Raw genomic sequence first — 24,421 nt, forward strand, 5'->3', positions numbered from 1 at the left:
TTTTTACTCAGGTCTTACAAATTAGTTCCCCTCACATCTGTTGCTTCTAGACCACTGCTCTGCTTTCAGTGCAGGCTGGTACTGTGGATTCCAAATGTACGGATGACCCCCTGTCTGCAACCTGGTTTAATGTGGGTCAAGCTCTTTCTGCATCGATACCTGCAAGTAGAAAAGAAACTTGAGCTTGGCTACATTTTTTAAAAATATCCCATTGTAGAGAAATGTTATTTGCCTCAGAGTTTTCTTTTGTATTGAATCCTACCTACAAGCCACCTGGTAACTGATATTAGTTAATAGCTGCCTCAGTGCACAAAGCCAATTTTGTTTTATTTGTGCACAAAGCGGCAAGATATTCAGCTTGGTAAATTTTTAATGTTTCTACACATTTCTAAGAAACATGACATCCATGTGGAGAGTGATAGAGCGCCATAGTAGGTAGTACTACTGCCTTGCCACTCCAGTGACCCAGGTTCGATCCTGACTTCCAGTACTGTCTGTGTGGAGTTTGCATGTTGTCCCAGTGACTGTGTGGGTTATCCTGGGTGCTCCATTTCCTCCCAGCATCTCAATGTTCTGGCTGGTAGGTTAATTGGCTACCGTAGATTACCCCTAGTGTAGTTTGGGTGGTAGGAGAATCGGGTGGGAGTTAATAAACATCTGAGGGAAATGTCAGAGAAAAGAAATCACTCCGAGAGCTGGCATAGACTTGATAGACCAAATGGCTCTTTCTATGTAATAAGGAAATATGAAAATAATTACATCCACTTAAGTTCATTGTATAACACTTTGCTATGGTGATTATTGAAACCTGGAAATTGGAACAGATATTTAAAAATGTGTATTTTGTATAAATAGCAATTTTGAGCATGTTCTGAAGTGTTTACGCCCATTTCCTGTTGAAGTGCCAGCTATTTGGAAATTAGATTGGGGGCTTCCTCCCATAATTCACTGTATCATCGCTGTCATTTCCTCTTTGCACTTCCTGTACATGATAAAACCACCAACAAGTAAATGCTCATTAATTACTTAATGACAGAAATTGGATCATAAGGAAGTGACTTTTACCCTTCATAATTCATTTCAATATCTCTTAGTTGCGGTGCAGGGTTTCAACCCAAAACATCAACTATCTCTCTGCCTCCACAGATGCCGCCTGACCAACTGAGTTTCTCCAGCGGTTTGTTTCTTGCTCCAGATTACAGCATCTGCAGTCTCTTGAGACTCATTGTCTTTTGTAGTGATCCACAATTTTGTATTAGAGTAAAACGTAACTCCCAATTAACAACACTAAAAACTGGGTGTGGACCAATGTCTCGGCATGAATTGAAAAGCCCGTGGTCAGTGAAGAGTTGTAGTGCAAGGTTATATTGGATTTGAAGGAGAGTATGTAGAAGGAATTTATTTTATGAATTTTACCTTCATAAGGTTCCATGATCTTTTTACCCCACTGGATCTCTGAGACACTCTCTATTCCTTAATTTGCACTCTTTCTGCAATGACTACACCTCTGTCCTCTGAAATGCCACATTACCTCTCTCCCTGCTATTCTGCACCTCTTAAGAGCTTGTCCATGATCTTTTGCTCTTCTTTCTTTTCCTTCTCTTAATCAGTCTTCGTTTATTGTTCATTAGGCCGTGAAGTACTCTGCCCTGCATTTCTTTACATAAGCATCTCCGAGGGTATGCTGTATATCACTATACAATGCTGGTGAAGTAACAAATGTGAAAGCAGTGATTTCACTGGGTAAACAGGTACTGAACAAAGTGATAGAAAATAGGCCACTGTGGTTTTTTTGCTTATGGACTTCTTCAATCTCTAGTGATAATGGCATTGGAAAAGTCCTGGGAGCAGATTGGCAGATCTCTTTCTTGGTAATTGATTAGGAAGTTGGAAAATTTAAAGAATGCAGAAAATAATAGAAGAAATCATTTAAATTAGGAGTTAAAATATTGTGGGACTTCAGAATGGAGCAGAAAATATCAATTCACCAAAATTAAACCAATTCAGCTATAAGTACTTGATGAAACAAAAACTTGATGAAGTAACTTTGTTAAACTGCCACAAATATATATATATCCAATATAAATATCCATTATGCAGAACCATGCATAGCCAGGGATCAGCAGGGATAACATCCACCCTTGCCCCAGCTCCCTCCCAGTAATCAGCAAGCACATTAAGGATACATGCACATGTGTACCATATGCATCTATTTAAAGTTCCTCTCAAAAAGCAATCAAATTTAATTTCCTGTGCACACCCTGGTCTTGTGAATAGTCCAGTTTGTTTCTGTGAAGGAACTGCAGAGTGAAATCAGCAGCTTTAGAAAAGGTTTCTTGAAAACATAGCAGAAGTAAAAAAAAAAGGAAACTAAAAAGTGAAACGTTTACTGGTGTCAAATTCCAATTAACCATACTAACTATTTTTCATGTCATTGTTTCACCAAAGCAAACTAATACAGGCACATAGTTGTTGAACTGGACAATTAGCAAGGTACTAAAAATGCTGTTGTCCTGTCACCTTGAAAAAAATCCCAGGGCAAATCAACCAGTTTTCTGTTTATGCAAATCATCAATCTTCCATGAAAATTTGAAGGTTTATTACTCTGCATTGCCATATATACAAGTTTATATAACTTGTATGATCACATAACTACCACTTATAGTAATCAATGGTTGAACTGCAGTTAGAATATTATGTATGTTTTTGCATATATCCACATTCCCACTCCTGGCTTCATAGGAAAAATAATTACATACTTGTTTTTGAAAAGAAATTTTTGATGGAAGTCCCACAACTTAAGAATGCTGTACATACCAGGTCTGGCTTCCAATAAGATGGCTGATGAGTCAGTAACTGAGGGGCACAAATTTAAACCTATCAACAACAACAAAAAAAAAGAATTTAACTTGCAAGAGAGTTGCCGGGAAATGGAATATTTTACAATTCTATATATTTTAAATAGACAGATAAAGAACCTGCATAAAAAGAAAGACAGGAATTACAAGAGTTGGATATACAATAAATACATGGCATAGCATTATACGGAGGAGTGAGTGAATGGGTCACAAAGAATTAAAAAGATGGAAGACAAGGAGGGCTATTACTTGACAGGCAAGTAGGAGAGATATATTAATCTATTTCTAATTGTCTTTGCCATGAGAAATGAGTATACATTACAAATAACAAAAATATTTTTAATTGTCTAGCTTGGTATTATTACAGAAGGTGATAACGAATTGTAATTTAAGTCTTTTTGTATTATTATCAAAGCCAGATAATATTGCCAATATCTGTTAATGATTTTGACAACCACTGTTCAAGCCTGGAGAAAACATGTTGGAGATTCTTCCCTATCTTTAATTTCAGTAATCAAAGAGATTACTGCTGATCAGTCTAAATTTCTTTTGTGAATAACACACCATTGCCATCTGCTTCTGTACCTAGATAAAATGATTTTATTTACTACCTTGCAGTCTTACTGTTAGGAATGAAGATGACGAACGAGCAAGAAGAATGTCTCAGGAAGCTAGAGGAGAAAGCCTGCCAAACTGTGAAGAAAGGTACATTATTCCTTAACCAATGTCTACTTGCATTGAAACTCTTGCTATTATTCTCTGCTCAGGATTTCTGAATGAGTGTAAATACCAGACAGAAAATTCTTTATGATTGTTACCACTTTAACTGAGATTTTGTTGCTGAAGCGGGAGTTGTAATTGAAAGCAGTGAGTAGGGTTTAACTTTGGTCCTGGCAGAAAACAGGCGGTAGAGGATTGATCAGTTTGTGCATATCTCATCTGATATTCCTCTCCATTGGCTTTGAGAAAAAGGTAAAGAGAAAAGCTATTCCAGTCCTTCTGTAATGTGAACTTAATATGTAGAATAATACAGCATCATGAAAAGATAAAGAGGTTAATAGTTTGTGTAGGTCTTTTTTATCAAAACTTCATTTTCAGACTTTTTCCTGGCTCTCTGTTATGGCACAACCCTTCTCCCTTAGTAACACCAAAGTTAACTGAATGTTCTACTGCAATACTTCTGTCAAACAACAAAGCTCAGAGCAACAAAGATGTCTACTCAGTTTGTTTTAGTACTAGCAACATCCTGCTGATCATACATTATATTATTTTGTTAAGCTTTCCAACTAGCTACAATCAGCAGCAGTCAGGCTTTTTATTGCAGAACTCAGAGATGAGGTCATTATTGTTATATCTTAAACCAGGTGAGGCAGTGGTGTGAACTATGGTCAATTTTAACTTACAATGTTGCGGGATAAAGAAGCACTCCCAAAACACCTGGCTTGACTATATTGGCCATTTTCTGTCATCACCAAATGTTAACATTGATCTCAAAGGAAAGGAAAGTTGTACAAAATGTGGGGTGGGAGTGGGTGGATGGTGGGGAAGGGGAAGGTTAGGTAGGAGAGAAGGGTTTAATAATAGGCAATTGTTATAGAACCTTTCATTGTCCACATTTGCTATACCTCCTAAATCTGGCTGAACTGTGGTTAGTCATAATAATGATCATTATTATAAGCCGCAAAAAGTAACAAGCAATTCATATTACCTTTCCATGTATGTATTTGAGTACTGAGGCAAAAATTCACCTTGCCTAGTTTCCCTTACCATTGTGAAAGACCAACCAAAATGCTTACTGAGCAGGAAATCAGTTACCAGCTATTGCCAGACACAAATAGAAGTTAATATTCAGTCTGAAATTTTGTTGGTTTGAAAAATCTCTGATTTTTAATTAGTGAAAGTTTTCAATAAAAGGAGGGAATAAAATCTTATCTCAAATCATTGGTAAAATATTATCTCAGTAAAATCTCATATAAACATCTTTTGTTAAAAAATTTTAGCTCAGTCAAACCTACTGATTTATTTACTATGGACTAACTTATTTACTTTGATAAAATGTATTTACTTTTCACCAACTTCCTCAATAAAACTTGTATTCATATACACAAGTTTATTTTATTGATGCTCTGGGGAAACTGCTGTTTCCAGGACATCACTAAATAACCAATACAAATAAAGCACTAGATAAATGGGTTACTGTATTCAGGATATTGAAATTTTGAAATATTTTGATGAGGTAAGTAATCTACATTCCTTGTATTGAGCAGAAGAAGAGAGAATGATTCAATTATCATTTTACATTGTGTGTTTCAAGTATTTTGAAGATTTAAATAGCATTCTGATCATAATGGTCCAGGATAATTAGTTTTACTTTAACCCAAGTTTATTAGCTACCTCCTGAACAAAGGTTGATGAAGAGGCTTGTGTGGAAAGTCAACATAAAATAAGACTGTAGTGTGGAATGATAAATAGAGAGCTAATTTTCTTTTACTTTCTCACTTCGCTCTCAAATGTATTCTGTGGAATTTGGAAAGAATTCTGTGGAATCCAAATCTTGGCATGAATATATACTGGCCAGATGGTTTTAATGATGAACAAGTGCCTAGAAATTCAGTCACATGGCACTGTTTCTTTTTCAGCACTTTGTGTATGAAAATAAATCTGTTTTAAAGTGGCACATGGTTGTGATGGTTTCCGAGTCGATTTGCGCCTCTCCAGGAACTTACCCAGGCATTTTCTGTCATGAATCATGCTTACACTGATGATATGTTTAATGATATTCATGCTCATTTAGAGTCTTGCTGGGAGAAATTAGTCTGTATGGTTCCAAAACATGCTCGTAGAAGGACACTCTCAGCTGAATAAAGCTAGCACTGCAGCAGCATGATTTAGTGGGGACTTTCCTGAGCAAATTCCAGCCTGTGACTGGGAAACTGACTCAGGTAAGTTTCCTTTAAATTACTTAAGTACCTGCCTCCTCCACAGTACTAACCCCCATACCCACAAGCTCACGAACCTGCTGATCTTTCTCGCCCACCAATTTCCTATTCCTCAAGCCCTGATCATTAAGACTTCCAGAATGGAGTTTCATGACCCAACCCGCATATGTCAATTGTAAACCCCTACAAAGGCCAAAACACAGTCCATAACCCCATATCCAGTAAAATGAACTTTTTGCTCTTCTCCACTCTGGTGCTCTGATTAATTTGAATGAGAGCATCCCCATTGCAGTTATATCCATGCCTGAATGTACTTCCAGACTCTTCATACTGCCATTTAGTAGCACCCCAGCTGTGCAGTCTTGGTGTTGGTGCAAACTTCTTCCTTCTTCTACCAGGGAAGGTAATGTCCTTGTACACCCTTGCTGCACCCAACCTGACACCCAATAGTCATTAATGAATCTGGGATTACCCTTGGCATATCTACTCTCCACTTCCTTTATGTCTGCAGTGTAGGCACTGCCAAAGAGCATAAAGTTTTATGCTTTCAAAGTCAATTTACACAAATGCTCTGAAATTAATATCTGCAGTGCCTTTGCATTACTCTGCTTAATTGACTGGAAAATACAGAACAAATGAATTGAATTTGCTGCAAGAAAACTGGGTCTCCCACCCAGTCATGCAACCACTACCGCCTGTCCCAGCTCCAACTCGCAACCAATCTCTTCTGTACCTACAAGCCCTCTATCTACTCCTAATACCACTGGTTTCCTATTCTCACCCAGGTTCCCATTCTTCACCAAGTTTCCTTGCATTTCTAGATGTTCCCATAAATCAATAATCTTTGGAAATCTGGTTAGAATTTTTTTTTACTGGAGATATAAGGTTAGGTTGTTTAAATGTAGCTATGAACCAGTTTGTTAGCATACAGATAAGACTTCAGTTGTCTTTCATAACCAATCTGTCAATATACTAATTTGGATCTGTTTTTTTCACTCTTTTTAAAAATGGTTTTTATGCTGTTTCATATGTTCATGTTTTATGTGGTGAGCACTGAAATGAAAATCTCAGCCTACAAAATCTATTCAGTGTTTTGTAGGAATACCTTAGGATAATGACTGGGAACTTACTTTTTAAAATCCTTGTTAATCTATCTAGGAGCTTTATTTCACTAATATTGAGGGCATTAACTATATTTGGATTTTTAATACTTGATGTGAACACATTGCTTTTATGTTTCCCACTGAATACTTGGAGAAAATGAGCATCTAAGGGATCATTTTCATACCTCTGTTTTAATTTCTCAGGGAACGCAAACAGAAAATCCTCAAAGCATTTGGGTATCTTAATTTAGGATTCGTTGGTTGATCGGGTATCTCTAAAAGCTCACAGCTGTACAAAGCGCTCACATGTTGTGGTGTGCATTGAGATGTTTTCCTCCATTAAAAGGACTGTATAAGCAAAGGTGATACTCTCAGATGATGTTCTCCTGTACATCACATCTGAATATTGTCTTGTAGGGAATGATATCTGGATTTCAGGCAGGACCATGCATAGAGATTGGGTCAACAAGGGCATTTGCCTCCCAATTATCATTAAATATGTTAAGAATATGCACAATATATTTGCTTAACAACACAAACAAAATGGTGGAGGAACTCAGCAGGTTAGGCAGCATCTATGGAGGGAAATAAACAGTCTTGAAGGGATGAAGGGTCTCAAATTGAAACATCAACTGTTTATTTCCCTCCATAAATGCTGCATGACCTGCTGAGTACCTCCACCATTTTTTGTGTGTTGCCCCAGATTCCAGCATTTGCAGGATCTCCTGTGTCTCAATATATTTGCTTAATCTGCCTCTCCATTAGTGGTAAAATTTGAATTCCTGTATAAACACTTTAACTCAAGAGTTAAACTAAAATGAACAACTAAACTAACTGGAGTTATGTCCCTTATAAATTGAATGTTTAAGAGGATTTGACATAAGTTTTCAAAATTTTAAGGGAATTAGATAGATAGAAACTAATTTCACTAGCGGAGAGTCTACGTTTAGAGAACAATCTAAAAGTTGGACGCAATCCTTGCAGGGATGAAATTAGGAAAAACTTCTACCTGCAAAGGACTGTAGAAATTTAGAACTTACTTCCCAAATGGGAATAAATACCAGGTAAGCTGTTAATATGATTGATGGATTTTTGTTAACCAGAGGTATTAAGGGATTTGGAGCAAAGACAGATATATGAAGTTAGATCACAGATCATCCACAAATTTATTAAATAGTAAAACAAAAACAGAACTTTGCAGCAGAAAGGCTCACTCCTATACCTAAGTAGGATTTATCCCTACCTCAGCTTAATTACTGCTGAATTCTTCTTTCACTATGTCCATTCTAGACTGGACTGTACCAATACGTTCCTGCCTGAATCCCCTTGTACTACTGCCTATAAACATGAGATCATCCAAAACTCTGCTGTTTAGGCCCTGACTCACACAGAGCCTTATCAACATTGTGATTGTGGCCCTATATTGATTTGTGATTTGGTAATGCCTAGATTTTAAAATTGTCGGTTTTCAAAAATCCCTCTGTGACATCATTCTCACCTCTGTAATCTTCTCCAGCTCTACAGTGCCCCAATATACTGTATCTGTACTCTTCCATTTCTGCTCATCCCTGAATTTAATTGCTCTGCTATCAGCAGTCAGATCTTCAGTTGCCCTGATGTCTGGAATTCCCTCCTTAAATTTCTCCACCACACTTTTCTCATCTAACTCTCCTTAAAATCCATCTCTTTGAACAATTTTTCTGGTCTCTGGCAGATCTCCAGTTTTAATACTTTCCTCATTAGTAGTTGTGCCTTCAGTACCCAAAGTCCTAAGCTCTGGAATTAAGCCCAGCCTTAATATCTCCTTATGTAATTCAGTGAGAAATTTTGTTTAATAATGCAGCAAGAGCAATTTTGGCCCTTTTACTATAGTAGAAGTATTGAATAAATATAAATTGATATTCTTGGATGATAATATTCATTAAGTTATGTAATTACACATCATTCTTGTAATGACATGAGTATTAGGACTGGTTCATCAGCAATAGGTGTATCCAATCCAGGTTGGGATTCAATACTGCGAGAATAAGATGTGTATTTATATATGAACATTTGAATTAGAGGCTGAAATAGGGCACTTAGCTCTCGAGCTTGCTCTGCCATTTAATAAAGTAATGGCTGGTGTGACACAACCTTAATTCTGCATTCCCCGTTAATCATTTACCCTCCTGCTTACCGAGAGTTTACCTACCTTTACAACTTAAATATTCTTTAATGAGGTAGACATATATTTAAAAATTAGGGTGGCCTAGTAATGTAAATGTGCCATTAAAAACATACTAAGAGGTTGTTGCATTGCACATGGATGGCCATTTTGATCATGGGCATACTGTTACTGCAGCAAAATTCAGGTCGAAGGACTGGGTCTGGGTAGGGGATATTGAGAATGGGGAGGGGCGAAAAGGAGGGCCTGCAGTCCAGGGCCCTGGAAGGGGGAATGGGGTGATCAGTGGTCTATGCTGGGATTTGTGCAGTGAGGGTGTGAGATATTGATTAGAAATTAGTGCCTTTGGGTGGATGGAATTCATAGGCTATAAGAGATGCTGAAAGATTGGGCTGGGAAGTTGGCTGGAGATAATATTCTTTGGTGGAATGGGTGAGCTGTGAGGCTGGAAATCGTGGTCCTGCGGTACTTGCACAATCAGGACTAGAGTTTTGTGTCTTGGGCAATGGCAAGCAAGTTGTCATTGGGATGTTGATGAGTAGAAGCCCAGCAAAGGCAGTAGGTATGGTGGGCCGAAGGGCCTGTTTTGTGCTGTATGGTTCTATGGTTATGAAAATAGTAAAGGGGTCAGTTATGCAGTGCTAAAGTGGGACCTGCTCCAGGAGGCCACGTTTATATGATACTGTTTCATTGGCAACAGCGCCCGGAGAGCATAGTTATTCCAGGACTGCCCAATGACAGGCAGTCCTGGGAACAACGTTATGTCATTTCAGAAGTGCCTTGTATGGTGAATGATGTCATCCCATGCCCAGCTGATCTCAAAATTGCATTGTGTGCAAGTGTGAATCATCAATGGGATTGCCAGATACAATTTCAGAATGGTTGAAGTCATGTTTTGCACTGGAAGTCAGCGATCTTCAGATGCATTGTACTGAGGAAAACATCATCAAATGTCTGAATTTCTGGGCCTACTTTTTCCCATTATCACAGCTGTTCCAAAACACTTGTTAGACTGACATGCCTAGGCTTATAAATATTTGCTTACTGTTGTGATACATAGTCGTGGCAAACTTTACAACTAGTTATAAAGATAACCAAAGCACTGTAAACAGGGTGCCAATGTAACACTTTGTGGACAAAAGCATTGATTTGATGAAATGAGCAAAGGCATTGTTAAGAAATTTTAAACAGTTAATCCTCTAATATTGGATGAAAACTATGATGAGGAGTAAACACGTACTTTGTTAAACAGTAAAGGGTTGAGTCTTTATGAAGACCCAATTCCTTCCTGGTGCAATCATCATTCTGCAAACATATCAGTTATCTAGTTTTGTACATTATATGTCTTAGAGTACTTATTCTCTTTGTTCACTAAAGATATTTCTGTTGAATGCATTTTCTTTAAGTTCAATACATTACATTGATTAAAAATAATTTGGTATTTATATGGTATCCTTAACACAGTAAAAACTCCCAAGGTGCTTCACAGACCATTATCAACCAAAACCTGACACCGAGCCACATTGTTAGTTATTAGAGCAGATTGTTGGGATCTTCTTACAGGATGAAGGAGAGGCAGACAGAGTTTTAGGAAGAGAATTCCAGAGTTTAGGACTTCGGGTACTGAAAGCACAACCACTAATGAGAAAAGAATTAAAGCTGGAGATCTGCCCGAGACCAGAATAGGAAGAGCTCAGTTGCTTCAGAGGGTTCTGAGATTGGAGGAAATTAGTGAAATTGACCAAATTCACAACCTTCCTTGATTTGACATGGTGTTAAAATAGTTCTGTGTGAATTTAATAAAACTGCATCCAGCAAATTTTGTCAAGCTGCTTATGAAATCAACTGTGTAGATCTAAAATGTGTTTTTTCCATGATTTTATTAAAAATGTCTTTGAGTTTCAAGTTGTTTCCTGGAATGTTCATGCAAAGATTTCCCTGAATTAACAATTGCTTCCTTCACTTATGATTTTGCTCATACAGTCCAAAGCCAACACTTGAAGAAGTGCAATCCTGGGGACAGTCTTTTGACAAGTTAATGAAAAGTCCTGCAGGAAGAAATGCATTCCGAGAATTTTTACGAACAGAGTATAGTGAGGAGAATATGTTGTTCTGGCTGGCCTGTGAGGACCTTAAGAAAGAAGTCAACAAAAACCTTGTTGAGGAGAAAGCAAGATTAATATATGAGGATTATATATCCATCCTTTCACCGAAAGAGGTGAGTTTATGTTATGTTAATCATTTTGGGAGTTATTAAATAAAATATACTGACAATGGAAACCAAGTTCTCTTCAGAATACTTATACATGCACTTAATAATCCCAAAATGTGATTTTGTGATTAGGCAGCTTAGTGACACAATCTAATTAAACAAAAGAGGTGTACAAATAATGATGGGTTTAGACGGGGTAAATAAAATGTTCTCCTATTAGTGAATGGCCCCTGGACCATAGAACATTGATTCAAAGTGATGAGCAAATGCACAGGGGATATGAGGAAATGTTTTAAGCAGAAAATTTTAATTATCTGGAACTCACTGCATGCAAGGCTTTTAGAAGTAGTGTCAATAAGACTTTCAAAAGGAATTAGGTAGGCACTTGGAGGGAAAATAATCTGAAGAGCATCGGGAAAAAAATAGAGAGGGATGCGACTAAACAAAAGATGCTCTATGCAAACGATGGGCTGCATGGCCTCTTCTTGCGTCACAACAATTTAATAGGAAGAAAAGTAACTGCCTAGCAATTAGATCCATTTGTACTCATTTTTATGTGCAAATCTACGTAAAAGACTGTGCACACATTTGTTTGCGCTGATGATCATTTCTGGGTCAATCAGACACCATCAGAAAACTGGCCCACACATTTTGGGCACAATCCATGAGAGGGCCTCTTGCATTTTCCTGGTGTCAGATGGGAATCCAATGCACAACATCCATTTCCATGTGTACTGACAGACATTGGATGGTAATGGCACAACCTAGAGCCTTTGTTTAGAACTCCCAAAAAAACAAGAAGCAAATGCCACAGCAGATTGACGAAGAAACATGACAAAGGGTGTCCATAAATCCAATGATGTGTTGCTATCTGCATCTGTCATCCTCAGGGTTTATATCATCAGCATACACCTACAATATTGCTGGATGCCCCATAACTTAGAGTAGCACTTCCATGTAACTTATTGCATAGTCACATGATGGCATCTCTGCCAACATAATGAGCCCATGCATCGCCGTAACATGGGGCCAGGACTCTATCTGTGTTGACGATAGTAAGCAATGGTGGTAGCCAGACACACTGAGAATGTTTGTTTGCCAACCTCTATCACCTCCTTCCTTCCGGTCCCCTTCACCCCCTCACTGCCACCACCAGCTTTCTTAGAGTTTCCCTCTCCCTCTTCTCAGCCTTTTTGGATTTGTTTGTTGCTGCTCTGGAGAGAGATTCTGACCGTCTTCCTCCACATCATGGCAGTTGTGAAATCTCTACAGGAAGTCGTCGTCACAGACTGTGCAAGTTTGTATTTGTGTATCAGGGTGAAAACCATCCTGGTTTTCAACATCAAAAAAAATCAGTGTTTTTTTGGGGGGGATTCTCTTTCTTTTAACCAATTCCCTAATTTTTTTAAATCACAGCACTTGTTCAGTGCACCAAAAAGGATGACCTCTGGTTTTTAGTCAGGTATTCCCTCTTGGGGAAAAAGGTGCATCATAGTTGCAAATGGCTGAAAAAAAAAGTTGGGGACAGTGCAGGTCTCAGTAAAATAAGTTTTAACCATAGAAGAGAAAATAACTAGACCAAAGTCAAATTGGTCTGGCTGGTCCTGGGCTGAAAAAATATCAAAAAACAACAGCTACAAATGAGTGGTATACATTCAAAAAGTCAATTTTAAAAAGTGTATTAACTTTGGCGGTAAGGTGCATTAAATGTTCTTGGTTCTCAAAGTGCAAACTTTAAGTATGAAACAAGAAAAGGTTGTTTTGCCTATTGAACCCATTCTTTCCACAATTAAAATGATTATCATAGATTCAAATGGAATTATCCCAATGGTGCAAGTAGCCAGAACATTTCCCAGAAAATAAAGCATTTAAAGTTTCTGTCTTAGCCAGTCAGCTACTTTAAACAAAACACAGAAAAATGGGAATATTCACTAGGTTAAGCAACATCAGTGTAGAGAGAAACAGTGTTAATGTTGATGACCTTTCATCAGAATGCAAAGCTAAATGACTGAAGAATCATGATATCAACTAACCTGCAGCCAATGTTCAATCCTAACTCAGCTGAGCAGTAGAATCAGCAGTTAAGAAGAATCACCGTGAGATATTGTAGGACCACTTCTAATCTACTGCTGCTCGGTATTATTTTCTGAGGCTTGGGACGTTTGCAAGGGCTGCATATCTGATGTCTGAGATAATACGGAGAGCGGAGAGCAGGACAGATGAATAAAGTGGGGCCACCATTACACACATTCTGGAATGTATTGATCATATGTGTGCATGTATTCTTATAACCATTAATTTAGTTCCTAAATTGATATTCATCAGACTCTATTTTTGTTAAAGGAATTAACATAATATTAAATGTGTGGGTGTGAGGGAGTAAAGATGGGATTCTTGTAATCGCTACCTACTAATCCCTTGAAAGCTCTGTCTACTGATGTAAAATGTTGCCACAGATTATCCAAGCAATAATAGTCTGCCAATGTTTAAAATAGATTGCTCCAGAAACTAAGTCTATCTGAAAAATATTCTTTTTAATTCACACGGTTCTAATCTAAAAGACAAAACATCTTTAGTTCAAAAAACACCACAGTTGCAACAATTAAACTCATTAAATGATCAGAAGGTCTTAATGTGCAATTGTGAGTGAATTAATTGCAAGTATTGTTAATGGTCTATCAAAGCATTCACCAGTTGCTTTTAATTGAGAAATGTCTTTCTCTTCTGTCAGTCTGAATAGAAGTAGGCAAATTCCAGTTTTTTCGATAGAATTTGTATAATACTGATACACCAGTTATAGTTAAAATAGATTGGTTACTATTCTTGACCTAGTAACAAGATGTGAAGAAGCGGCACAAGCTGACTTCACTCTGCATTTGCACAACTATTAAGAAAATATTGAGAATGTAACCAATTGGTCTTTTAAAAAATATTACCAGAAGTAATGACACTACACAAAATGATGCTAAACCATAAAATTAAAATGCTTGTTTTTAATGTACAGATCACTTGGAAGGGCTAAATAATAAATCCTGGCACATATGGCTAGCATATTCACAGTTGTACTTGCTTAATTAGGAGACATTATTCCTATTTCCTAGTGTAAGCAATGTGAGAGCATAGTAGAACTAGGATTTCCTAGTTTATATTCAGATGACTCCCAGATCTCCTCTAGAGGGCTCTAGAGGAGATCTGATGCATAAAGACTCTCAGCAACCTTAAACTTGGACACATGAACATTCTGTGGGCATCTGTAAGTGTTTGTTCATTACTGACTGCAAAATCTGGACCATAACATTTAAAGTGTAGTAGTGTTATTTATTATATGCTAAATGGTTTCAATTTCAAAAACTTAAGGCTTCAGGTTGTTTAACCTTAGCATATGGGTGTGAATATGTCACAGGATGAGTCATGCTCACACTGTTACCTAGAGACTAACTAATCTTTTACACTAAAGTGAAAATTATTACAACATTCTACAAAAACATCAAAATTATCTACTAGTAGGGGCTGGATTTAAAGATGGTCTTATTGTAAATCCACTCTTCCTTATCGTCTCAAAATTCAGTAAAATTATGATATATATCCTATACTATGGCTGGATCTGGTCAAAAGGAAATTATGGGGACAAATCATGAAGCTTTCATGAAGCCATTAATAGAAGCTCATCAAGAGTTATAACAAAAAAGCTAATGTAATTGGGGAAAGGGTTTTATATATCGAAGTTGACTTGCCTAATGAGGAACAGATTAGGATACATACCCAAACCACTCTCAGGAGAATGATAAACCATCAAGGCAAAGAGAAGAAAAGAATCATGATATGTTAGAAATGAATCTTCTTTCCTTATATTTGTCATTATATGTAGGAAGAAATATTTTTTGAAGTGAAAGTGTTCCAGTGAAAGTATAGTCCAGGTTTTACATTAAACAAATCAGTAATTAAGGGCAACATGGTATCCCTCCTGTAATCCCAACCCATTAAATGCTGACAGTAGTCAAAACTCATTAATATAAGTAGCTAGCCTCATGCTTTTTCTGACAAGAATAGCCCTTACGGTTTGTTCAGAGTTTCTAAATTTTATAGTTTGCTGCAAGAAAAGTATGCAATTTATAGCCAAACTCAGGGATGTGATGCTACTGAGGATGGACTAAACTTCATTACTGTTGGAATTTGTGTATACTTGTAGTTGGATTTCATGACATCTGGTGATTAAAAATTTAATTCACTCGCAACCTAGCCTTTTCATCCATCAATTACATTTCCTAACTTACCTGATCTAAGCAAGTAGATTCTTTCTCAGGGTTCAGAACACCTGGGAAAAAAATCCAGAAATTGTTTTTCTAAGTTTGACTGTACTTATACAAATAATTTTGAGGGCAGTTCAAAGGGAAACTCTCCAGGCTTCTCAATGGCATCAAGAACTGAAAATCTGTATTGGTAAGTACAAAATGTTTGAAGGATCATCTTTTCCCAGAAAATCTTCTGTGAATTGCATACAATGAATAAAATTCAACATTCTGATGTTTATTTTGTTTGTAAGAGTTCCCCAATGAACTTGTGTGATGGATGTGGTAGAGAACAGTTCTGTTTCATATGAAGATTGTCTGAATGCTACTCACGTAGGTCTCAATAATTAAGAACTATTCACTGACAATGCTTTAGTGATAAGCCTTGTAAATTAAGGGTTTCAAATACCCATAGTTTTCAGGGTTAATTTCATGTTAGCTATTAGGTATGGTCCTGAGCTTAAAGAGATACAAACTCATATGTAGATTCAATAATTGGGAATGAATGCAAGAACAGTATCGATATAACCAACCCACCTCTAATATTGTGTGGAAGCTTTAATCACAATGCATTTAATTCTTCTTCAGTTATTGCCGCAAAAAGCAGTGGTAATATGGTAGAAATGATTAGCCTTCATAATCTAATATTCAAGCTTTAACTATTATCAAAATACAATGTATCTTCCACAACGTTTGCATCAGTGATCTATACTGAAGTCCTGTCCCAAGTTCAAAGTCCCTGTCCCTACCTACAAATCCTTCCATCTTCCTATCCTTGCAGTCTCCTCTACACCTATTTCCAACCCACAATCAATGTTATTATTATATTAGTTTCTGTGCATCACCACTGCCCATCAGGATCCTCCCTTTGACCTATCATTAGTGTGGTAGAATTTTCAACAACATCAGGTCTTCATTAAATGCGTTCATTCACATACTGACTCCTGCTTCTCTAATTTTATTTGCATCACAATCCTACTCTCCTTCCTGGTTCATTGTCCAATTGAAACATCTATCTATTTGTATGTTAGTAATATGTAAGTACTAATTTATCTTTTTACTGAGATCATTCATTTGATTTTTTAATTACCTGAAAGAATGCCTCCAAGGTCTAATAGATTTACCTACGGTAATATAAGAACATAACAAATAGAAGCAGGATTAGGCCATTCAGCCCATCGAGTCTGCTCCGCAATTTGATCATGGCTGATTTATTTTTCCCTCTCAACCCCATTTTCCTGCTTTCTCCCTGTAACCTTAAATGCCTTTACTAATCAAGAACCTATCAACCTCTACTTTAAATATACCCAATGATTTGGCCTCCATAGCTGTCTGTGGGCAATGAATTCCACAGATTCACCACCCTCTGTCTAAAGAAATTCCTCCTCATCTCTGTTCTTAAGGGATGTCTTCTATTCTGAGGCTGTGCCCTCTGGTCCTAAACTCTCCCACTACTGGAAACATCCTCTCCATGTTCACTCTATCCAGGCCTTTCAATATTCGGTAGGTTTCAATGAGATTCCCCCCTCATCCTTCTAAACTCCAGTAAGTACAGCCCCAGAGCCATCAAACACTCCTCATTAACCTTTTCATCCCTGGGATCATTCTCATAAACCTCCTCTGGACCCTCTCCAAAGCCAGCATATCCTTCCTTAGATATGGGGCCCAAAACTCCTCACAATACTCCAAACGTGATCTGACCAATGCCTTATAAAGCCTCAGCATTACAACCTTGCTTTTATATATTCTAGTCCTCTCAAAATGAATGCTAACATGAATGAATGAATGAATGTCTGTTTTGATAATCAGTAAGATCGTGGCTGATCCTTTACCTTAGTGTTAGTTTTGTACCCAAACCCATGTCCCTTAATTCCCTTAATATGAAAAAATTAACAATTTCTGTCTTGAACATATTCAGCAGCAAAGTCTTCACCACCCTCCTGGTAGAGAATTCCAAAAATTCATATACTTGGGATGAATAAATGTCTTCCCATCTCAGTCGCAAATAGGCAACCCCTCGTTTTGAGACTGTGAACCTTGGTCCAAGACACCCCAGCAAGAGGAAACAAAATTCCTACATAATCAACCATTTGAAGTACTTCACTTTTTCTTAACATGTTACTCAAAAGTTACCAAAAGCAATTTTAAGAATAAGGGATAGGAAGCTAAAACAAATGCATGTCTTCTCAGAGGACTTAAAACCTAGCAAAGTACATGTGTGCATCTGTCCCAAAACAAACTTTTAAATAGTTCTATCAGGTAGTAAATTCTTCTTATATTGAACCAGCAAAAGCAGAATTATACATTTTCTGTTCTGTTATTCACCTTTCTACCAGTAAGTTTTCAGTAAAATGGTTTTACAGAAATGTGGTATTCTGAAAATTAATATTTCAATAGCTAATATAAAAAACACATTATACTTGAAAAAGTTGGTCCTTATTTTGTATTATTCTAAATTTAGGTCAGCCTTGATTCCAGAGTCCGCGAGGTCATCAACAGAAACATGCTTGAACCTACCCCTCATACATTTGATGATGCACAGCTTCAGATTTACACACTAATGCACAGAGACTCTTATCCAAGATTTATGAACTCTGCTGTCTACAAAACCCTGCTTCAATCTTTAACTGATACATCATCAGAACCTTAAGCCTTCCCAACTTTGTTTCTGAAAATAAAAGTTTGAAATGTCTGTGGGCTATTATTACTCACAGGGACACTGGAGCTATTTGATCTTCACCAGAAAGTAATACTCAGGCAAATTTTACTAAGGATTTTAATGTCTATCTGCAGAGGGCTCTGAACACAGGCCAAAACACAGCTTCAGATCAACACAGCAAGATTCTCCAAAGGATGACTGATGAAATGTTAGTCGTTTTAAAAGCCTGTAGTTGTATTTTTTACATGAAATACTAATAAGATGTACTCGAAGACAAGAGTTTGTTAGCGGAAGTGCCTTGATGTTCCTCTAATGACATCCTCACCTGAGCTACATATACCACAATACGGTTCAAAAGTCTCCTACCATTGCACATTATGATAATGATGCCACAGCCACACTGGGCGGTACTTCCACTTGTCTTGGAGTATATATACTTGATAAATGTAAACATAATGCTGATGGAAACAAAATGGATCAACTTCAAGTATCTAAGCCAATGGTTTGGAAAAATACTGAAATACTGCCTATAAAACATGGTTTGTTGTAAGACGTCTGTTATTTTACTATCAGAGTTTTGCTTAAAATGCAATTTTTTTTAGTTATGATTTGTGAATATTTATAAAACTTAATTTCAAAGAATTTATCACTTGTTTTATTTTGCAAATGGAAAACGGACAAAGTGTGGGCATTTCAATTCTTTACAAAAAAAATAAAGCACAATAATTTTAATTTACAGTTGTTCAGTGATCTGTCAAAACTAAATTAGTGTACACAATGTGATTAAAATCTTTTAAAAGGTAATATTCTGGATATGTATTTACATGGCATAATACATTTGTACAATTGTACATCATAACCCACCTCTTTTTGGGAGAAAAATCATATTCCTCTCATTTTGAAAGACACACTCCTCCATTTGGATGATCTGAATGCAGTATCGATAGAAGTACTGGAGAAATGTCTAACCAGGAGTACCTTTCCTTCCCAGTTTCAGTAAGCTAAATAGAATTAAATGACCACATTAGGGCACAATGGAGCAAAATGTACGATTTACTCATTTTAAATCATTTGTTCTACTCCTTCAAATTATGGTCTACTGGTGATTTTAAGTTTCTATTAAGTGTTATTAAACCACATGAATATAATTTTAGCACATTAGTCATACTGACAAGACAAATGCCAAAAGTTAAATCTATTTCTCCCAGTAGTTAAGTAATTGAAAATAGTGTGCAGGAAAATAAGATAAATACAGAGTTGACAGATTTGTATGCTGACAATATGAACAACAAATAAAAAAGATAAATGCACAATTAAATGGGTGATAAAGTATGACATTAACTGATGCTTAGAGAATAAAACCTCCACTAAACAGATCACAAGGCCAAAGGTTAATGAATAAGTTGTTCATCACAAGAATGTTTTGCCATACGAGGTACTGTTAATGCTTAGCAACCATTTGCTGTACCTTATTAACACTAATGCGATTTCAAGCAGCTGCCTAATTAATTACACTAGATCTAAGCAAAATGTCCAATTTTCTTTTGTCCATTCATGAGGTTTCCTGTAGCAGATTCCTGGTAAAAGTCACCAAATATATTTTCAAACTTGTAGCTTGATCGACAAATGTTATAAACATAAAAAACTCATTAGCTATTAAAAGTTCACGTTTGTTTTGTGGTTTATACAATAAGTTTACATTCATGTGGGGGGGGGGAATTATCATTGGTAAGCTTATAATGCTGACTATTTTGGAATGCCATCTGACTTTATATTTCTAATTCTCTAAGATGACTGCTGCTGGAGTGGTCAGAGCATTATCTCAAATTGTTATTATCTTTCATCTCAGATGAAGATAAATCTATCAGAGCAGAAATGGCTCTCCAAGTTGCACCACACTGCAGTATATTCATTTGGATTAGGATTTCCAGTATTAAACCACAATCATAAAACAAAGTGTATCAAAAATAAATATGAGATTTGGATCAATGATGTGACACAAAACAAAAAATACATATTATCTTTAAATATTTAAATTATAATTAAATTATTTTCTTAATCTATAATTATTTTGGCATGTTATTTTATAATATTGATGCAAAACCCACAAAATATGATTGAAGAATTTTAAAATGCTAGTTGTATGCTACAATTGAAAAATTAGATTACCTCAAATGTTTTTCTTTACGTTCAAATGTTTTGTTTTCCTTCATAGGCTTACTAATAATTTCATTTATCCATTTGGAGGGGGCATGTTACAAGGATTGCGTTCCAATTAAGAAGTTAAATTTCAGGCTAGCAATCCACTTCTCATGCCATTTATGTCTGCACCACTTGGTAATTGCTCAGTTATTTTCACATGAAGAGGCTCAGTCAACCACTCAATAACTTACATTTAAGCCATTTTCCTCGTTTGTATTTCTAAAGAATAAACATTTAAAGAGAAAAGCTCCTTCAAAAATGATTAATTATTTTCTATATATTGAGAAATATTAATATAGTAATACACTACTCTAAGAGAAAAAATATGTATTCTTCAGTTGAAATAAAAACTTGAAACCATTATATCTGCTACCAAAATGAATTATTATCAGTGGATAAATGCAAACAATACGCTCGGCTGGAAAGTAACCAAGTACCAGAAGCATTATTAACCCATGAAGTCGCCACATGTCATTTAGAGCATCTGATATTCCCTCCTACTGTCTGGTATTAATGAAGACATTAATCTTGTAATTTGTTCATCAGATAGTATACCATAAAAAGTCAAATTCAGCCATATTTGCCCTATTGAACGGCTGCTGAATATGGCAACAGCAAATAATTTGCGGGACTCCGCCAAAAAAAAATCAGAAAACTTACTTTTAAAATAATTCAGTGTTATTTTACCTGATTGCTATGTTAGAAAGTGATGTGCATGGTTCCGTATGGGGATTATACCTGCTGTACCCATGCCTCTGTGAGGCAAGGTCTCATTATTCAAGCAGATATCTCAGGAACCCTCTGCAGTTATGATATTTAAGGTTTGCAATAAGCACTGCAAGGCCCAACAATTGTTAGAAATATGCACACCTTGCACATACAGATAGCAAGTCATTTATGTCTCAGAAACAACCCTTTAATTCACATCTCCTAGCCAACTTGCTGAAGGGTAACCTCCTTGGTTTATTAGAAGTTAAGAACAAAGATCGTAGGCTGCATGTTATTGCTCCATTTCTGTCAGTGAAGCAGAGATGAGTGGTACAAACTTTGATGGTATTATCATATGCACAAGTGGCACTGAGGAAACAACCACTGTATGTGAATCACACCTGGATATGTCTGGCCCTGGGGGCAGTACTTCCACTGGATATGGGAATCACTGTATTAAAATATGTGCAAAAATGATCTCGCATGCAAACTTCCTGCAAAAAAATGCAGGAGATACACGCTCCATTTTCTAGGCTTATATATCCCTACAAGAGATAAAAGAATGCCTCAGTTTTTTTCCAAGATGTTCCTAGCAGAGATGTTCCTTTTACTTCAGAGACATAATTAAGTCAAGCATAATGTGCAACATATTTGTGTCACTCTAGTAGATCATATCTTGACAAGGAAATCAGAATGGTGGGTATTTTGCAAACCACAAGTTTTATTTCTCATAACTTTGGTTAAAATTGAGCACTAAATTATGATCCAACTCAGAATTACATGATCCATAAATAAAGCTTTTTTTGTAAAGCCTGTGCTATCTTGGGCCCAATACCTTGACGCACTCACGAAGAAAGCACATCAGTGGCTCTACTTCGTTAGGAGTTTGAGGAGATTTGGTATGTCACCAAAGACGCTTGCGAATTTCTATATATGTACGGTGGAGAGCATACTGAGAGCATCATTATGGACCCACACCATCCAGGATATGCCCTCTTCTCATTACTACCATTGGGGAGGAGGTGCAGGAGCCTGAAGGCCCACACTCTATGTTTCAGGAACAGCTTCTTCCCCTCCGCCATCAGATTTCTGAACAGTCCATGAACCCATGAACATTACCTGGTTATTCCTCTTTTGCACTATTTATTTATTTATTCTTTTTTGTAACTTAGTAATTATTATGTCTTGCACTGTGCTGCTGCTGCAAAACAACAAATTTCATGATGTTTATCAGTGATAATAAACCTGATTCTGATTCTGAGTGGTTGCTTCATAGCCTGGTATGGAGGCTCCAATGCACAAGATAGCAAGAGGCTGCAGAGGGTTGTAGACTCAGCCAGCTCCATCACAAGCACAACCCTCCCCATCATCGAGGACATCTTCAAAAGGCAGTACCTCAAGAAGGTGACATCCATCACTAAGGACCCACACCATCTGGTACATGCCCTCTTCTCATTACAACATTGGGGAGGAGGTACAGGAGCCTGAAGACCCACACTCAATGATTTAGGCACAGCTTCTTCCCTTCTGCCGTCAGATTTCTGAACAGTCCATGAACATTACTTCATAATTCTGTTTTTTTTTTGCACTATTTATTTATTTCGTAGTTAATAGTAATTTTATGTCTTTGCACTGTTCAGCTGCCACAAAACAACAAATTTCACATAAGTCAGTGATAATAAATCTGATTCTGATTTTCTTAATGGACCAATAGAACATAGAAATAACCACTAAAGTAAAACTAAATGCCAGATTTTCATCTATTGGATGCTGTGGTATCCCCCATTAAAATACCACAAACAGTAGGATATATCCTAAGCTGTGTTCAACAGCATAAGCTTTCACATTACTTCATATTCTCTACTTTGCAGCAGATTGTGAAGCCAATGTTATTTCCTCATCATAATTGGTCTTGCAACATTACCTGTTTTGATGGTTGGATAAATGACAGGAGAATTTAAGTAGAACATTTCCTAACCTCCAGATATTAAAACACTTTAGCTAATGTAGTGTAGTTGAAATGTAGGCACTGTAGGGAAACACAGCAACCGGTCACAAGATCCCAGAAACAAAAATGGGAAAATGACCAGATAGTTTACATTTCAATAATGGTAAAATAGGAAATGAGTTGAGACTCCAGAAGACTTCTGAAATAGTGCAAGGAACTTTTTACATTCGAAGAAAACAAAGAGTTTTTGTGGCATTTCTAACAATGAGGCATGCCTTTGTTCTTCTTTGGCAATTCCTAGGGATCAAGGAATACTTGTGTCCTCTCTGGTTTTGTAGATTCTGAGGTGGTTGTTGGGGTGGGTTGTGGGTAGTTTGTGAGGTTGTGCAATCCTTCTGCTGCTTACGTGGGGTTTCTGTATGCTTCTGACGCAGGGCCTCAAAGTTCTCAATACCATCACAAATTTTCCTCCTTCACTTTGTGCACCCAGAGAGTCCCAAGAGTCAGTGGGGATGTTGCATTTCTTCAAGAAAACTTTAAGCACATTTTTGACTCCTCTTCTTTATCTGCCTGGCAATCTCTCATAACTCTCAATAGATTGCATCTGGGATCTTGGTATCAAGCATGTGAAAGATGTTACCAGCCAAGTGAGAGTAACTTGGGTCTCAATGCATATCATGTTAGCCTGAGAGAGGACACTGAGCCTAGTTCCGCTATCCTTTCAGTGAATTTGAAGGATGTTACGCAGACAGCATTGTTGATATTTTTCCAATGCATTGAGATGCCTACTGTAGGTAGTCCAGGTCTCAAAAGTATATAAGAGACAGGGATCATTGCTGCCCAGTAGACCATGGGTTTTGTGCCACATCTAAGCTCATGATCTTGAAATACCCCCTTCCTCAACTGACTAAAGGCTGTGCTGGTGCATTGAATGCTGTGGTGAATTTCATCATCAATGTCTGCCTTTGCTGTGAGATCGTAGCCAAGAAATGGAAAGTGGTGGTGTAGCAGGGACAGGTTGGTAGAGGACCTTAGTCTTGTGGATGTTGAGTGTAAAGTCCAACCTTTTGTATGCTTTGATGAATAAGTTGATAATGTCTTCTAGCCGGGTCTCCAAGTGTGTGCAATTCCAGGAATCATCAGAGACCGCAATCACGGAGCAACTAAGATGATGACGACAAATTTCTGCGGGCAGCTGAATTTGGGGAGGGTGTTCCGGAGTCTCTCATGGTTGATGAAGTCAAAGCCTTTGGTAAGGTTGAAGAAGAGCATGTGCAGTGGTTGGTGCTGCTCTCTTTGTTTCTCCTGGAGTTGTGCTCAGGATGGACAGAATCCACAC

General features: G+C 37.1%; 1 protein-coding gene across 7 annotated transcripts in view; it reads left to right on the plus strand.

Moving 5' to 3' along the window:
- Positions 1 to 18,905, plus strand: part of LOC127574371 (regulator of G-protein signaling 20-like) — a 73,458-nt gene extending 54,553 nt beyond the window's left edge. For 6 of the 7 annotated variants that reach the window (XM_052023332.1, XM_052023330.1, XM_052023333.1 and 3 more), the window contains 3 exons: positions 3,477 to 3,563; positions 11,048 to 11,282; positions 18,027 to 18,905. In XM_052023332.1, coding sequence (XP_051879292.1) covers positions 3,477 to 3,563; positions 11,048 to 11,282; positions 18,027 to 18,215 — 511 coding nt within the window. In that variant the 3' untranslated portion in view covers positions 18,216 to 18,905. The remainder of the gene's footprint in view (positions 1 to 3,476; positions 3,564 to 11,047; positions 11,283 to 18,026) is intronic. The other variant, XM_052023334.1, reaches the window with a different exon arrangement.
- Positions 18,906 to 24,421: the final 5,516 nt, after the last annotated feature.

This window comes from Pristis pectinata, chromosome 9 (genome assembly GCF_009764475.1).
Source record: "Pristis pectinata isolate sPriPec2 chromosome 9, sPriPec2.1.pri, whole genome shotgun sequence".
Lineage (NCBI taxonomy): Eukaryota > Metazoa > Chordata > Chondrichthyes > Rhinopristiformes > Pristidae > Pristis > Pristis pectinata.